Below are 17,526 nucleotides of genomic sequence, written 5' to 3'. Positions count from 1 at the left end.
ATTGCTTGGGATGCTAGTGTTCCATATTGGAGTGCCTGGGTTCCAGTCTTGGCTCCACTTTTTTTAAATTAATTTATTTATTTGAAAGGCAGAGGCAGAGACTGGTTCAGCCCCTAAATGGCCACAATGGCTGGAGCTGACCAGGAGTCAGGAGCTTCTTCCAGGTCTTACATGTGGGTGCAGAGAGCCAGGCACTTTGGCCATCTTCCACTGCTTTCACAGGCACTTAGCAGGGAGCTGGATCAGAAGTGGAGCAGCTGGGACTCGAACATGCAGCCGTAGGGGATGTTGGCACTGCAGGTGGCAGCTTTATCTACACCACAGTGCTGGCCCCTTGGCTTCACTTTTGATTGCAGGTTCCTGCCAGTGTGTACCCTAGGAGGCAGCAGGTGATGGCTCAGGTACCTAGGTCCCTGCCACCCGTGTGGGAGACTTAGATTGAGTTTTGGGCTCGGCTGTCTCCCAACCTAGCTGTGGCTATTGTAGGCATTTGGGGAGTGAACCAGTGGGTGAGAGGTTTTTATGTCTCTGTCTCTCTGCTTTTTAAATAAAAATTAAAACAAAAAAATTCTCTTCAAAAAACTGGGGGAGGGTGGGTACTGTGGTGCTTGGGACACTTGCATCCTGTATTCCAGAGTACCCGGGTTTGGGTCTTGGCCACTCCACTACTGATTGCGCCTGGGAGGCAGCGGATGATGACTCAAGTACTGAGTTCCTGACACTCATCAGAGACGCAGATGGAGTTCCTGGCTCAGACTGGCTGTTGTGGACATATGGGAGTGAAGCAGCTGATAGAAGATCTCTTTGTCTTCCAAATAAATAACAATGGATACACATTAAAATAAGTGGGGGGTGGGCATCTGATGCAGTGATTAAGATGCTACTTGGAACACCCACATCCCATATCAGAGTGCCTGGTTCAAGTCCCCCGGCTGCTTCCAATCCAGCTTCCTGCTAATATGCACCCTGAAAGACAGCAGGTGATGGCCTAAGTGCTTGGATCCATGCCACCTATGTGGGAGATCTGGATTCCTGGCTTCAGCCTAGTGAAGCTCTAATTGTTGTGGGCATTGGGCAGTGAACCATTGGATAGAAGATTTCTTTTTGTCTTTGTGTCTGTCCATCACTCTACCTTTCAGATTAAAAGAAAGCAGAAGGCAGAATGGTGGTTACCAGAGGAGGGAAAGAGGTCAGGAGGGTGGAGAGAGGATGTTAGTACACACAGGGATATCATTGGATATGAATAGTAACTTTTAATGTTCTCTAGCCTGGTAGAGTAACAGGTTGAGAGCATTGCATTGTATATTGCAAAATAACTAGCAGAGGGTTTTGAGTATTTCCAAAGAAATGCTAAGTGTTTGAGGTAATGGATATGCCCGTCACCCTGATGTGATAGTATACATTGTGTATGTGTATTGAGGTATTATGGTGTACCCCATAAATATGTACAATTGTGTGTCAAAACTAAAAACAAATGAAATTGTGCCCTAGAAATCCTGACAAATTTTCTCTTTTTTTTTTTTTTTTTTTTTGACAGGCAGAATGGACAGTGAGAGAGAGAGGGAGAAAGGTCTTCCTTTTGCCATTGGTTCACCCTCCAATGGCCACCACGGCTGGCGCGCTGTGGCCGGCGCAGCGCGCCAATCTGATGGCAGGAGCCAGATACTTCTCCTGGTCTCCCATGGGGTGCAGGGCCCAAGCACCTGGGCCATCCTCCACTGCACTCCCTGGCCACAGCAGAGAGCTGGCCTGGAAGAGGGGCAACCGGGACAGAATCTGGCGCCCCGACCGGGACTAGAACCTGGTGTGCCAGCGCCACAAGGTGGAGGATTAGCCTAGTGAGCCGCGGCGCCGGCCTAAATCCTGACCCATTTTCAAGCTATGGGGCTGGACAGTGTGTTGTAAACTCCTAGTCTATGATTTGTTTATTTTTGTTTTGAAAGGCAGAGTTAGTTAGAAGGAGAGACAGAGAGATCTTCATCCACTCGTTCCTTCCCCAAATGGCCACAATGGCTAGGGCTGGGTCAGGCCAAAGCCAGGAGTGAGAAGCCAGAAGCTTCATCTACATCACCCACATGGGTGGCAGGGGCCCAAGTACTTGGGCCACCTGCTGCTTTCCCAGGTTCATTAGCAGGGAGCTATCGCTCCCCGTCTTCGTGGAGGAACGACACAGGACCCTGTGCTGTTCTTTCGTCTGCTCGGCCCTCCCCGGGTTAGCTGCTGGTTCTTCCCGGGTTGGTTACCGACCCTTCCACCTCCGTGGAAGGGCGGTTCCCCCTAGCCACTTTCCCCACTTCTGCAGGGGAGCGGCACACCGCCGGCCGGCTCTCTCCGGGGCTGCACAGGTGTTCCTTCAGATAGATGTTCCCCTTAGATGTTCCTGGTGCATGTTGTCTCTCTCCTCCTTTATAGTCCTCTTCCACCAATCCCAACTCTGCTACCCACACGCCGAGTACGCTGCTCTCCTCCAATCAGGAGCAGGTCCTGCTGCTTATTGGTTGAACTGGAGGCAGCTGTGTAGAAGCTGTTTCTCCCTTCTCAGCGTCATATTGTGGGAGAGCAGATGCATAGAATAAGTCTTAATTCCAATAACTTAGTCTAGTCTGAGTTGCTCCCCACAGGAGCTGGATCAGAAGTGGAGCAGCTGGCACTCGAACTCCTTCCCATATGGAATGGCAGCATTGCAGGCAGCAGCTTAACCAGCTGTACCACCATGCCAGCCCCTCATGTCTTCTGTGTTCCAGTGGCCTTGATGGTAGCTTAATGTGGGGCTGTGGCCTGGGGCTCTTTCTGTTAAATGACTCTGCCGCCTCCAGCAGGTGTTTTCAACCTGTGCTTACCCTGTGAGTTCTCTGAACCTGAGTCCTGGCAGGATTCTAGAACATGATTGTGCTTTCTGTCTCAATGCTTCATTTGCCTTTTGGTCCATCTCCAAGTCTGTCGTTTTTCTTTGGCTCCCTTGGCATGTGGTTATGGGAAGTTCCTTGACTATACCTTCTTTTGCTTGTGAATTTTTTGTGATCCCTGTATGTCCAGGCTCTATAAATCATTCACGTCAAACGTACTTACTCTTTGTCTTATTGGCCAGGCCCTGTGTTGTGAAGGAGACATGAAATAGTTATTTACACAAATAATTGTAAAAGTAACTGATGGTGGCCGACGCTGCGGCTCACTAGGCTAATCCTCCGCCTTGCGGCGCTGGCACACCGGGTTCTAGTCCCGGTCAGGGCGCCGGATTCTGTCCCGGTTGCCCCTCTTCCAGGCCAGCTCTCTGCTGTGGCCAGGGAGTGCAGTGGAGGATGGCCCAAGTGCTTGGGCCCTGCACCCCATGGGAGACCAGGAGAAGTACCTGGCTCCTGCCATCAGATTGGCGTGGTGCACCTGCTGCAGTGCGCCGGCCGCGGCAGCCATTGGAGGGTGAACCAACAGCAAAAGGAAGACCTTTCTCTCTGTCTCTCTCTCTCACTGTCCTCTGCCTGTCAAAAAAATAAAAAAAAATAAAAAAAATAAAATAAATAAAATAAAAGTAACTGATGGTGTATGTTACAGAGAGAAACCCGTGTTTAGTGAGAGTTTGGATCTTGTACTAGAAGATGGTGGTTTATTTCAGAGATTCAGGAGTTGGAAAGATATTTGTGATTTGCTTTCCAACCTCACAGACCTGTATTTTGCTTTCTGTTTGTGCAGCTATTGTGACTGATGTTTTCCAGGGGTCCATGCGGATCTTTACCAAAAAGCTTCCCCATCCTGATCTGGTGAGTGGATTGAATCTGGTTTGGACTGGTTTATGGTGTCTGAGAGGACTTAGGGGAGCCAGAGAGATGCTTAGAGAACTGGCAAGCCTCCTCCCCAACCCCGACCCCGAGCAGGCTCTGCAGAGCCTGCCACGTGCCAGCACACTGCATGCTGGGTGTTTGTGGTTGGGCGTGGGCTGCTGGTTTGATGGCCACCAAGTGGTGCTAGTGTATTTTTTTCAGGAATCTCAGCTAAGCTTTCTAGATACTCTGAGAGGTTTTTAGGTAGCAAAATCTCTCAGAAGGAAACCCTTTGGTTCCCGAGTTAGTCCTCAGGTGGTGCTGCAGTATGCAAAGCTGCCCAGTCGCTGGGGCACCTCTCTTCCTTGCAGTTGGCTGAGGGGAAAGTGTCAGGGCAGCAGCCGCATTGTTTCCCTCCGTTGGCTCATGGCTCAGAGCTGCTCACAGCCTCCCCTCCTTTCTTCTCACCCACCTTCAGCCAGCTGAGGAGAAAGAGCAGCTGCTGCATAATGATGAGTACCAGGAGACGATGGTAGAGTCCACATTCATGTACCTGACGCTCGACCTTCCCACTGCCCCCCTCTACAAGGATGAGAAGGAGCAGCTCATTATCCCTCAGGTGCCGCTCTTCAACATCCTGGCCAAGTTCAACGGCATCACTGAGAAGGTAGGCCATTCGCGCTTCGGCCCTGCTAATAAAACCGTTCATCATTTTTTTTTGGCCTTGGGAGTTACCACATGTGTGTGATAAAGTTATATCTGTTATAAAGTATATCATCTTTATGAAGCCTCCTAGACCACCTGGTGTTTCCAGCTGGTCAACCCCAGCTCTTAACTTAAGTGTCCCTCCTGTCCTTTTCTTACAAGGGTTGTTCAGAAAGTTCATGGAAATGTGTTATGCACAGACTACCCATCAATTTCAAAATTTTTTGTGGGGCCGGCGCTGTGGCATAGTGGGTAAAGCCACTGCCTGCAGTGCTGGCATCCCATATGGGTGCTGGTTCGAGTCCCGGCTGCTCCACTTCTGATCCAGCTCTCTGCTATGACCTGGGAAAGCAGTAGAAGATGGCCCAAATCCTTGGGCCCCTGCTCCCACATGGGAGACCTGGAGGAGGCTCCTGGTTCCTGGCTTTGGATTGGCGCAGCTCCGGCTGATGCGGCCAACTGGGGTGTGAATCAGCGGATGGAAGACCTCTCTCTCTCTCTCTCTCTCTGCCACTCTGCTGCTCTGTCTCTCCTTCTCTCTCTGTGTAACTCTGATTTTCAAATAAATAAATCTTAAAAAAAAATTTTTTTTTTTTTGTACCGTAAGAAACTCACTTTTCATTTCAGATTTTCCATGAACTTTTTGAAGTGTCTGCATACATCCCTTTAAGCTTTCTGCTGCCTCTGGGTAGCATAGAGAAAGGAAGGGTAGTTAAGACAGTAGAAACTGAGAAAAGTAGGAAAAACACCTGTCTTCTAAAAAATGTTACAAAGTTAATATTAAAGTGAAAAAATAGGGGCCAGCAGTGGATAAAGCCATGGCCTGCAGTGCTGGCATCCCACATGGGTGCCGGTTCGAGTCCCAGCTACTCCACTTCTGATGCAGCTCCGTGCTAATGTGCCTGGGAAAGCAGCAGAAGATGACCCAAGTACCTGGGCCTCTGCGCCCATGTGGGAGATCTGGAAGAAGCTCCTGGTTCCTGGCTTTGGCCTGGCACAGCCCTGGCCATTGTGGCCATTTGAGGGGTAAACCAGCAGATGGAAGATCTCTCTCTCTTCCCTCTTCTTTCTCTCTGTAACTGTGTCTTTCAAATACATAAATAAATCTTTTAAAAAAGTGAAATAGAATTAAAACATAATAAAATGAAATAATGTGTTCTTACTGTAATACTGCTCTTTATCAAGTTAAAGGTTTCTTTTTATCTGCTTAGTTAGCTGTTTCTTGATTTCTTATTTTAATTCCCCGCCTTTAGTTATTTATTTTGAATTTTAAAATAACCTTTTTTTCATTTTGGGCAGTGAGTGGTCATCCAGTCTCAGAGTTCTTGGAACTGCTTTTTGGTATCAGCAGCCTGGGTGACATTGAACACATTGAAGTGCCTTGTCTTGCTCAGGGCCGGCACTTGCCCACGGTTGCTGATCTGGACGTCCCTGAAGCAGGGGACAGTCCATGGGGAGAGGCAGCCCCATGTACCTCTGGAGTTTCTGTCTGACAGCTGGAAGAATGAGGCCTTCTGTCAGATACCACTGACTCCTGCTTTTCTTACCAACTTACTAGATTTTATTTTAGTAGCTGTTCAGAAAATTGAAAAGTAAAACTTTTTAAAAAATATTTACTCAAAAACATTTTATTAGTACATTTTTCTTTGATTGCTATGGCCATTTAATAATTTCCCCTAGTTTTTCTGGTAAGCAGGCCTGTGGACCTTGTCATGTTAGAAGTGGCTGGTTCACTCCCCAAATGGCTGTAACGGCCAGAGCTGGGCAGATCTGAGCTAGGAGCCAAGAACTTCTGGGTCTCCCATGCAGATGAAGGGGCCCAAGCGCTTGGGCCATTTTCCACTGCTTTCCCAGGCCATCAGCAGGGAGTGGGATTGGAAGTGGAGCAGCCAGGCTCTAGGCGGTGCCCATACAGGATGCCAGTGCCGCAGGCAGATGCTTAACCTACTTTGCCACAGATGTTTTTTGCCCTGGATTTTTTTTTAACCTTTTTTTCCCCCAAGATTTATTTATTTATTCAAAAGGCAGAGTTAGAGAGAAAGAGAGGGAGAGAGAGAGAGAGGGAGGGAGGGAGGGAGGGAGGGAGGATTCTTCTATCTACTGGCTTTTTTCCCCAAATGGCCACAACGGCTGGAGCTGGGCCAATCTGGAGCCAGGAGCCATGAGCATCTTCCAGGTCTCCCACATGGGTGTAGGGGCCCAAGGACTTGGGCCATCTTCTACTGCTTTCCCAGGTCATAGCAGAGAGCTGGATCAGAAGTAGAGCAGGCAGTACTTGAACCGGTGCTCATATGGGATGCTGGCATTGCAGGTGGAGGCTTTACCTGCTACCCTATAGTGCCAGCCCCAGAATTGGACTTTTTGCTTGATATTTTATGAGGTTATCTTCCACATAGTTTTGGAGTATGCATATCCTAATTTCAAATTAAAATGTTTCCCTGGGAAACTTTGGGATCTGGAGAGGGGTCTGTTGTTCCCTCTGCAGCCTATCTGCTCCAGAGAAAGATGCCGTCACTGGTATTTTCTGTCGGGTTTGATTAGTTTTTCACTCCTGTCTGTTTTTACTAGGAATAAGAATTTAGGTTAAGGAAGGATAAACTCTTGTTCACCACTGTTAAGCCCTTGCGTCTGGCCATATACCCTGGGTCCTTCTCAGCCCACCTCCTTGTTTACTGGGAGGCCCTCAGTAAATGCAGCGTGTCAGACGGCATTTGGCCCTTTGGATCCTTTGAGAAGGAAGGAGTGCTGGGATACTCTGATGACAGGATCCTCACTGCTGTGAAAGGATGTTTCTCCTTAGTTTTAATTAAGTGAGCCTTGTGTGGTTTGAATTCTGTAGCTTTTAATAAATCCTCTTCCTGCTTAGTTTTTTTTTTTTTTTTTTGACAGGCAGAGTGGATAGCGAGAGAGAGAGACAGAGAGAAAGGTCTTCCTTTGCCATTGGTTCACCCTCCAATGGCCGCCGCGGCCGGTGCACTGCGGCCGGCGCACCGTGCTGATCCGATGGCAGGAGCCAGGAGCCAGGTGCTTCTCCTGGTCTCCCATGGGGTGCAGGGCCCAAGCACCTGGGCCATCCTCCACTGCACTCCCTGGCCACAGCAGAGAGCTGGCCTGGAAGAGGGGCAGCCGGGACAGAATCCGGCGCCCCGACCGGGACTAGAACCCGGTGTGCCGGCGCCGCTAGGCGGAGGATTAGCCTAGTGAGCCGCGGCGCCGGCCCTTCCTGCTTAGTTTTTGTTTTCCTTGTAGAAATTGACCCTCACATTCCACAGTTGAAATAACTTATTTTTTTTTTTTTAAGTTTTTTTCTGTTTATTTGAAAGAGTAACAGAGGGGAAGGACAGACAGATCAATCTTTGTTCATTGGTTCACTCTCCAAATGGCTGCATTGGCTGGAACCTGTCCAGGACAAAGCTGAGATCCCAGAACTCTGCTAAAGGCTCCCACCATGGGTGGCAGAGGCCCAGGTATTTGGACCATCTTCTGCTGTCTTCCTAGGCACATTAGCAAGAAGCAGGATCTGAATTGGAGCGTCTGAGACTCAAACTGCCACTCTGTTATGGGATGTAGTCTCAAGCTGCATCTTAGCCTGCTGCACTACTCCAGTTGAAGTTTTTTTTTTTTTTTTTTTTTAATTTATTTATTTGAAAGGCAGAATTGGATCTTCCATCTGCTAATTTACTCTCCAAATGGCCCCAACAGCCAGAGCTGGACCAGGCTGGAGCCAAGAGCCGGGCGCTTCATCCAGGGGTCTTCCATGTGGTTGGGCCATCTAGCACTGCTTTTCCCATAGGAAGCTGAAAATGGAGGAGCCAGCACTCGAACTGGCACCCAGATGGGATGCTAGCATCTCAAGTGATAGCTTTACCTGCTACGCTGTAACACCAGCCCCAGTTGAAGTCTTTTAATCAGCATTAGCCAGAGTACTGATTCTAAGCCTCATTTGTGGTTTCTGGGGCCAGGTGTCTTCTGAATTCTAGGTGTGAAGCAAAATTATATTCAACAACTTATTCTCCTGCTTCAGTACCTATTTTGATACTATTAAACTCCAGCACTAATTTGATAATTTTTCTTTTCTATTTCTAGGAATATAAGACTTACAAGGAGAATTTTCTGAAGCGCTTCCAGCTCACCAAGCTGCCTCCATATCTCATCTTTTGTATCAAGAGATTCACGAAGAACAACTTCTTTGTGGAGAAGAATCCAACGATCGTCAACTTCCCTATTACGTGAGTCATGTCCTGCTTTCTCGCTCTTCAGGGCAGTGAGCTTGGCTTTCTTTCTACACCACTATTAATTGTTGTAGTTGGGGTTGATAAGGCATAGAGCCTAGTTACACTACATCAGTTAAGGTTTTTTTGGAAGTATACATATCTCAGGAACTCTAAAGATAGACATTTTTTTGAAAACTTTTATTTTTTAGTCTTTTTTGGAATTTCACAAAGTAGTTTGGAAGTTATAGTGGACAAATGCTTAATTCCTCTTTTCTTTATCCCGCTGTCCCCTTTGATTTCACAGCTCCCTCAACTGTACCAGGACTACTAGTTTTCTCCTTTGAAAATAGTTCCAGTTCTGAGTTGTGTGCAGTGTTAAAGAGAGTGGTTGTCTACCATTAAGAGGCCTGAGTTAAGGGGTGTCCTAGTGGTGGGACCTCGGGTTGGTCATTTGCGTGTTTTCTGCATGTGTTCTCTCTTGGATGACATGAAAGGCCTGGACTAGCTGAGCCTGCAGGGTGCTTCCAGGTAGAACAGTTTTACTTCCAGATTCCATGATGGCTGTAAGGGGTGACAAGAGGAAGTCTGTAATGAGGGCTTAAGGAGAATTTATTTTTTCTCTTTTCCCATACCTGTCTGTTCTTCACTAGCATCTTGTTAGTATGACAAGTAGAGTGGAATGGGGGGCATGGTGGCTAGCTCTCTGCTCCGAGAGGGACCACAGAGGTACTTACTTTGAAAGACTGAGTCAGGCTTTTCAGAGCTGGCCCCTTGTGGATTGCCACAGGGCAACCATGTCTGTTCCTGGTAGGGAGGAACAGTGTGTGTGTGTGTCTGTGTGTGTGTGCGCGCGCCAGTGTGCCATTAGCTGTTCCTGGTAGGAAGGAGCAGTCCTTATATGTATATGTGTATGTGTGGTGGGGGGCATTAGCTGCTGCCTTCCAAGGCACATTAGCAGGAAGCTGGATTGGAAGCAGAGCAGCTGGGACTTGAACTGGCACTCTGATACAGGATGCTGGCATTGCACATAGTGGCTTAACCTGCTGTGCCACAGAGCCAGCCCTGTGGGCTGTTGGCTCCAGGCGGTTTCAGAGGCAGCAGGGCTGTGGTACGCATGGCAGTTGCTACTCAGTCACTGCGGAAATTGTCTTACCCCACTAGGTTCTTTACTTCTGGGCTTGGGCTGTGACTGTTTCCCTACCAGTTGTATTTGGCTTTTTGGTAACTTTCATTTCAGTAGTTTGTCCTTCAGAAAGCTTGCTTTGGAGAAGTTAAGAAGAGGACAGTGAGGGTAGGCATTTGGCCTGGTAGTTAAGAAGCTGGTTGGAACACTCAAATCCCACATTAGTGTACATGGGTTCAACTCCTGGCCCCTGGCTCCAGCTCCCTCCTGATACAGAACCCAGGGAGCAATGGGGATGACTCAAGCAATTTGATTCCTGCTACTTCATAGCAGACCTAGATTGAGTTCCTGGCCCCTAGCTTTGATGCCTGGCCATGTCCTGGCCATTGCAGGCATTTAGGGAATGAACTAGTATCTGTCTCTACCTCTCAAACAAATTGAAAAAGAAAAAGTTAACTCTTAACTAGTTAGCCTTTCAGAGAATATCAAACTGTGTGGCAAATTCTGGAAACCTGCGGTTTATTACTTCATGCTCTGTAATACTTTCAGAGTTGCATGTTTCTAGATTGTCCAGATGTCCTTACTTGAAAAGGACCCTTATAATTCTTCATTTTTCAGTCTGATTTATCACATTTAGGGTGGCTACGTGCCCTGTAATGATTTGCAGATAGGATTTTTTGAGGTCTTGTTTAAAGATTCACTCTGATCTACATAGTCATCCTCTAAAATGTACTGTTCTGGTTGAGAAATGAACACAGTTACTCCGTTGCCTGTTTTCTGAAACCAAGTGACTAAACATGTACTCATCCTCTCTGGCCAGACAGTTCTGGCTCGGTTATGAATTTTCGAGTATAAATGCTTCTGAAGACTTGTGTGGGGCTCAGTGAGACAGATCCAGACAGCTGCTCTTCCTGCGGAGGGCAAGAGAGCATGAGAAATGCCAGAGCAGCCTACGAGCAGGGGTGGCTATTTTGAGCTCGTGTGGATGTCTTAGGATGCAGAACAGAATTATCTTTTACAGTGAATATTCATTGAAACTTCATTGTTACATATGGAACAGTGTGCATCACATCAAATATCTACCTCCAACACATAGAAATCAGAACAGGATCCTGTTTCTTTTGCACTGTTTGGTTCCAGATCTGTTTCCTAGTCTGAAAACCCTGAATAAATTCCCCTGTTGTGCTTAAGCTTCCTTGGGTACATTTATGTTATTTAAATATTTGCTACTTCCTTGACTAAAAGAAAAACAAGGAAGCGAGATCTCAAAAAATAAATAAATCTGAATGGTCTGCCTGGTTTATCATACTGAGATCGTTACAGTAGTGACATAAGGTATCCCTCCTCATAGTGTTCAGGCGCTGGTAACCTAAGGCCAAAGACCAGATGCTGACTGAATTCCCAAGTAGGACGGGGTGAGACAGTTTCCACCAGTTAGCCTCACTTAATCAGCACTGTGTCTCAGCAGACACAGTGACTCTCATTCTCTTAGAAGAGACTTGGGTTGCATAACCTGCTTATGCTCAACTCTAAAACAGAGCCAGGGTTCCAGTTCATGTTGGAGTGAGTCCAGGGCCTGCACTTTGACTCCCAGACAAGCTCCATCTATGTCTATCTGTCTGTCCATCTCGCTAAGAGGCAGAGAGAGAGTGAGCTCCCATCTGCTGGTTCATTCCCTAAATGTTCTATAATGGCTGGTGCTGCGACAGGCCAAAGCCAGGAATTCAGTCCATGTCTTCCACATGGATAGCACGAATCCAGCCCCTTGAGCTATCATTGTTGCCTGCCAGCATATGTGTTAGTAGGAAGCTGGAGTTAGGAAGTGAGAGATGGGTATCAAATGCAGATACTTCATATTGGGTGTTTTCACCACTAGGCCAAACACCGCCCTCCCATCCCATAGACATGCTTTTAAAAAAATGTATATAGAGGGCCGGCGTGTGGGGCAGCAGGTTAAAGCCCTGGCCTGAAGCATCAGCATCCCATATGGATACCGGTTCGAGACCCAGCTGCTCCTCTTCTGATCCAGCTCTCTGCTATGGCCTGGGATAGCAGTAGAAGATGGCCCAAGTCCCTGGGCCCCTGCACCTGCATGGGAGCCCCAGAAGAAGCTCCTGACTCCTGGCTTTGATTCGGCGCAGCACCGGCCTTTGTGGCTAATTGGGGAGTGAACCAGCAGAAGGGAGACCTCTTTCTCCCTCTCTCTCTCTCTTCCTCTCCTTCTCTCTCTCTCTTTCTCCCTCTCTTTCTCTCTGCCTCTCCTTCTCTCTCTCTATAACTCTGACTTTCAAATAAATAAATAAATAAATCTTTAAATATATGTATATATGTGTGTATATATATTTGAAAGACACAGTGACAGAGAGAAATCTTCTATCTGCTGATTCATTCCATAAAGTGCTGCAAAGACTGGGTCTGGGCCAGGCTGAAGCCAGGAGCCAGGAACTCCATCCTGGCTTCCTGTGTGGGTGGCAGGGACCCAAGTGCTTCAGCCATTGTCTGCTGCTTCCCAGCTACGTTAGCAGGAACTGGGTCAAAAGGTGGAGTAGCCAGGATTTGAACCTTTCCTCCGATACAGGCTTAGCACTGTGTCATGGTGCCTGCTTTTTGTTGGTTTGTTTAATTGTATGGCACATAGCCATACAATTCTTTTTTTTTTTTTTTTTTTTTTTTTAAGATTTATTTATATTTATTTGATGAGAGTTACAGAGAAGGTAGAGACAGAGAGAGGTCTTCCATCCGCTGGTTCACTCCCCAAATGGAGTGGAGCTGATCTGAAGCCGGGAGCTTCTTCTGGGTCTCCCACATAGGTGCAGGGGCCCAAGGACTTGGGCCATCCTCCACTGCTTTCCCAGGTCCATTAGAAGGGTGCTGGATTGGAAGTGGAACAGCCAGGACTCGAACCAGCACCCATATGGGATGCTGGTGCTGCAAACTGGGGCTTTAACCCGCTGCACCACAGCACCATCCCCAACATCACGATGCCTGCTTTTAAAGGTGCTTTCCTCATGGAGCCTGTCATTCTTGTTGGCAACTTTTGTGAATTCCAAAAAACCTAGAGTTCATGGCTCTGCATGGGAGCTAGGATCCTAAAGTAGGGCTTCACTGCTCTGTGGTTGGTCTGTGTAGGACAGTATCCCGGAGCCCCTCACCTTTGTCTGATATTCTGGTTTCATTTTTGTCATCACCAGAAATGTGGACCTGAGAGAATACTTGTCTGAAGAAGTGCAGGCGGTACACAAGAATACCACCTATGACCTCATCGCCAACATCGTCCACGACGGCAAGCCCTCGGAGGGCTCCTACCGGATCCATGTGCTTCATCATGTGAGTGGCTGCTGACTGGCTTGTGGAACCAAGTGGCCAAACCGGTGTTCCTTTGGCATGTCAGAGGGCAGCCGCCTCCTGTTTGCCTGTGCTTGGCCTTGTCGTCGGGCTCTGCGAGTGATTGACCTGTCAGTGGTTAGCTTAAGGCAGTGGTTCTGAGTTCTGGCTGCGTGTTAGACTCACCTGGGGAACTTTCTGAAATCCTCATGCCTGGGCTCCAGTGCAGGCCGATGACATTAGGGCAGTGGTTTTTAACGGGGGTAGAGGCCAGGGATGCTGCTACACAGCCTACAGAGCTCAGGACAGTCCCTGCAACAAAGAATAATCAGCCAGCAGAATTAAGAGTCAGCATTAGGTTATCCCGAGGTGGAACTGGCATTGTGATGTTTCCAGTTCCCCAGGAGATTTGAATGTGCAGCCAGGGCTGAGCTGCATCCTGGACTAGAAGCTTACTACCCCAAGTGGGGGCCTCCCGTCACGCGTGTGCAGAACCTGTGAGCTTGTCAGAAATGCAGTCACGGCCTCTGACCCTGCTGAATCAGAATCTGCACTTTCACAGGATCTGCCTCTCATTTGTGTGAAGTTGAAGTTTACAAAGCACTGATTTACAGTTCCCTTTGAGCTCAAAAATTTTGTGAATGTCTTGAGCTGAAAGCAGATAAAACATGTACTTGAGGTTTATTTGGGTATCACACAGATGACTAGCACAGATTGTTCTTTATTAGTCTCTCATGGGACAGTGGATTTAATGATAGCTGGCTCTGGCTATCAGGTGCTTTACTGTGTGCAAGAAAGCATGCCAGGTGCTTCATGTGCATTTCATTTCTGTCCTGCAGACCTCTACAGCGGGTGTTAGTATCATCTTTATCACAGATGAGGACATCTAGGTGCAGAGTTTTTTTTTTTTTTTTTTTTCCTTTTCTTTTTCTTTTTTTTTTTTTTGACAGGCAGAGTTAGTGAGAGAGAGATAGAGAGAAAGGTCTTCCTTCCATTGCTTTACCCCCCAAATGGCTGCCACAGCCAGCGCGCAGCGCCAATCTGAAGCCAGGAGCCAGGTGCTTCCTTCTGGTCTCCCATGCGGGTGCAGGGCCCGAGCACTTGGGCCATCCTCCACTGCCCTCCCGGGCCACAGCAGAGAGCTGGACTGGAAGAGGAGCAACCGGGACAGAATCTGGCGCCCCGACAGTGACTAGAACCCGGAGTACTGGCACTGCAGGCAGAGGATTAGCCTAATGAGCCGCGGCACCAGCCAAGAGTTTGAGTTTATTTATTTATTTTTTTTAAGGTTTATTTATTTGAAAGGCAGAGTGGCAGAGGGCAAGAAAGAGATAGATTTTCCATTCACTGGTTCATTTCCTGCAAATGGCCATAGCAGGGCTGGGCTAGGCTGAAGCCAGAAGCCAGGAACTTCATCTGGGTCTTCCACATGGTTAGCAGGGGCCCAAGTACCAGGGCAAGCATCTGCTGCCTTCCCAGGAGTGTTAGCAGGGATCATAAGCGGAACGCCTGGGACTCAAACCAGCCCTCCTTTGCCAGTGTCAACAAACAGGCTTAACCTGCTGCGCCACAACTGCAGCCCCAGAGTTTGATTAATCTGCAGTCAGAGTTGGGCTTTTAACCCAGATACTTGGCTCCAAAGCCCACGTTCTTAACCAGTCCTTGCTTATGTGATCCTGAGGTTTGTTTCTGTTTTCTGTATTCTCAGCTCTTGGAATATCCTGAATGTCTGGAATTACCTGTATTTTATTTGATTTACAATTTTTATTTATTTTTATTTTCTTTGAAAGACAGAGATCTTCTATTTGCTGTTCACAGATGCCCGGAACAGTCAGGGCTGGGCCTCCACACGGGTGGCAGGAGCTAAGTACTTGTGCTATCACCTGCTGCTTCCCAGGCACATTAGCCAGAACCTGGGTCAGAAGCAGCGTAGCTGGGAACTCAAGCCAGGCATTCCATTATGTGATATAGACGTCTGTGCCAAACACCTGCTCCGTGGAATAGCTATATTTTATAATACTGATTTTTGGTTCTTGGCATTTCCTACAAGTTTGGATGGGTGAGACAAGAGGGTGGTCAGCAGTGCCTCTGCCTTAATCCAGAAACCTTTATCCCCTTTGCTCGTGGAAGCATGAAAAGAGGTGGGCTTTGCTGTATTTGCAGCTCTGGTTTCACAGGCCAGAGGTCACATTCTTGTATGGTAGGCAGTGTCACTGGGACACTTTCCTGACTCCTGTTGCTGCTGCACTCTGGGGTGAGGGTGTGGAGGGTGGGGGTGTACACTTCTAGCTTCTGGTAGTTGGCCCTGGTCACCTCCTCAGTGAATATATCTGGTCTGCCATTCCTGAGTAGGAAGGAGACGGCTTACATGAGGATTAGGGGGCCTTCCTCTTTCTCCTCTTCAGTGTCCACCTAAATTCTTTGTTTCAAAATAATAAATGTAGTTTTCATCTGTTTGAAAGGCAGAGTGACCGAGAGGACTATCTTTTATTTAAAGATTTATTTCTTTGAAAGAAAGATCTTCACTCCCCAAATGACCTCAACAGCCGGGGCTGAAATGGGTAGCAGGGGCCCAAGTACTTGTGCTGTTTGTCTGCTGCCCTCCCAGGTGTGTTAACAGGAAGTTGGATTGAAAGAGTAGCAGGGGGCCGGCGCCGCTGCTCACTAGGCTAATCCTCCACCTTGTGGCGCCGCCACACCAGGTTCTAGTCCCGGTTGGGGCGCCAGATTCTGTCCCGGTTGCCCCTCTTCCAGGCCAGCTCTCTGCTGTGACCAGGGAGTGCAGTGGAGGATGGCCCAAGTGCTTGGGTCCTGCACCCGCATGGGAGACCAGGAGAAGCACCTGGCTCCTGCCATTGGATCAGCGCGGTACGCCGGCCGCAGTGCGCTGGCCGCGGCGGCCATTGGAGGGTGAACCAACGGCAAAGGAAGACCTTTCTCTCTATCTCTCTCTCACTAACTCTGCCTGTCAAAAAAAAAAAAAAAAAGAAGAAGAAGAAGGAAACTGGGTTGGAAATGGAGTAGCCAGGACTTGAAATGGTGCTCTAATATGGGATTTGGGTATCCCAAGGGTGGCATAATTTATACCACAGCACCTACCCCTCAGTATTTTTTTAAGGTTTATTTATTTGAAAGAGTTACAGAGGAGAGACAGATCTTCCGTCTGCTGGTTTATTCCCCAGATGGCTGCAATGGCTGGGGCTGGGTCAGCGTGAAGCTATGAGCTTCTTCTAGGTCTCCCATGTGGGTAGCAGGGACCCAGGCACTTGGGCCATCCTCCACTGCTTTTCCCAGGCCATAGCAGAGAACTGGATCGGAAGTGGAGCAGCCAGAACTCAAACTTGCACCTATATGAGATGCCAGCATTGTAATCAGTGGCTTTACCCATTATACCACAATGCCAGGCCCATTTTTTTACTTCCTTCAGCACTTATTTTTTGATTGAATGATTTGAAAGGCAGAGTTACAAAGAAGCAGAGGGAGAGAGGTCTTACATCCGCTGGTTCACTCCCCAAATGGCTACAATGGCTGGAGCTGAGCCAATCCAAAGCCAGGAGCCAGGAGCTTCTTCCGGGTCTCCCATGCGGGTGCAGGGACCCAAGGACTTGGGCCATCTTCTGCTGCTTCCCCAGGCCACAGCAGAGAGCTGGATCGGAAGTGGAGCAGCCGGGACTCGAACCAGCTCCCATATGGGATGCCAGCACTGCAGGTGGTGGCTTTACCTGCTACGCCACAGTGCCAACCCCCCTCTACTTCTTAAAAGCATACAGAAGTGGTTGAAACGCCACTGCACTTCATGGAATCATTGGCTAGAACTGAGTTTTCCATGACCAACACAGTTGAATCGAGTTGAATCAAGCCCAGACGAGACCATGCTCCTTCCTGGGACTCTTGCTGGACAGTGTCCAGTGACTGTTCTGTTTTTTCTACCTCTTAGCTATCATCCCTTCCTCTATGCCATTTGGTTGTAGGGGCAGGCTAACCCGGCCCTTCCTACTTTCTGCAGGGGACTGGGAAGTGGTATGAATTACAGGACCTCCAGGTGACTGACATCCTTCCCCAGATGATCACCCTGTCAGAGGCCTACATTCAGGTGGGTGTGAGCCCAGGGAGAGGGGTGATGGGGGCCGAGGCAGGAGGTGGGATTGAGCTAGAATCTCGGTGGCAGTCCGGGAGCTTAGCGGATGTACTGAGGGAGGTGGGGCCGCATTACATGGCCTAAAGGTCACACAGAGATTTTCAGAAAACGAGGAGAGCAGGGAAGCGTGGCTGGCTATGAGTGAGCAGAGGAGGTGGTGGTTGTGAGCAGGTTAGTTTTGCAGATGTGCGGTCTGCCGTCAGGGAGGAAGGGCCTGGACTCCACAGGGAAGCCGGCCAGGAGTCGTCCTGAAGCGTTGCCCACGGC

General features: G+C 48.5%; 1 protein-coding gene across 4 annotated transcripts in view; it reads left to right on the top strand.

The window, feature by feature from the left end:
• The window catches only part of USP39 (ubiquitin specific peptidase 39), a 36,504-nt gene that overhangs the window by 18,047 nt on the left and 931 nt on the right, over positions 1-17,526 (top strand). For 2 of the 4 annotated variants that reach the window (XM_089326178.1, XM_002709668.6), the window contains exons 8-12: positions 3,688-3,755; positions 4,234-4,422; positions 8,547-8,689; positions 12,989-13,124; positions 17,128-17,214. In XM_089326178.1, coding sequence (XP_089182304.1) covers positions 3,688-3,755; positions 4,234-4,422; positions 8,547-8,689; positions 12,989-13,124; positions 17,128-17,214 — 623 coding nt within the window. The other 2 variants (XM_089326179.1, XM_089326180.1) reach the window with 2 other exon arrangements.

This window comes from Oryctolagus cuniculus, chromosome 2, assembly GCF_051225735.1.
Source record: "Oryctolagus cuniculus isolate XC-2025 breed Fujian yellow rabbit chromosome 2, ASM5122573v1, whole genome shotgun sequence".
Lineage (NCBI taxonomy): Eukaryota > Metazoa > Chordata > Mammalia > Lagomorpha > Leporidae > Oryctolagus > Oryctolagus cuniculus.
The sequence above is the reverse complement of the archived record's forward strand: the minus strand, read 5'-3'. Positions and strand labels throughout refer to the sequence as shown.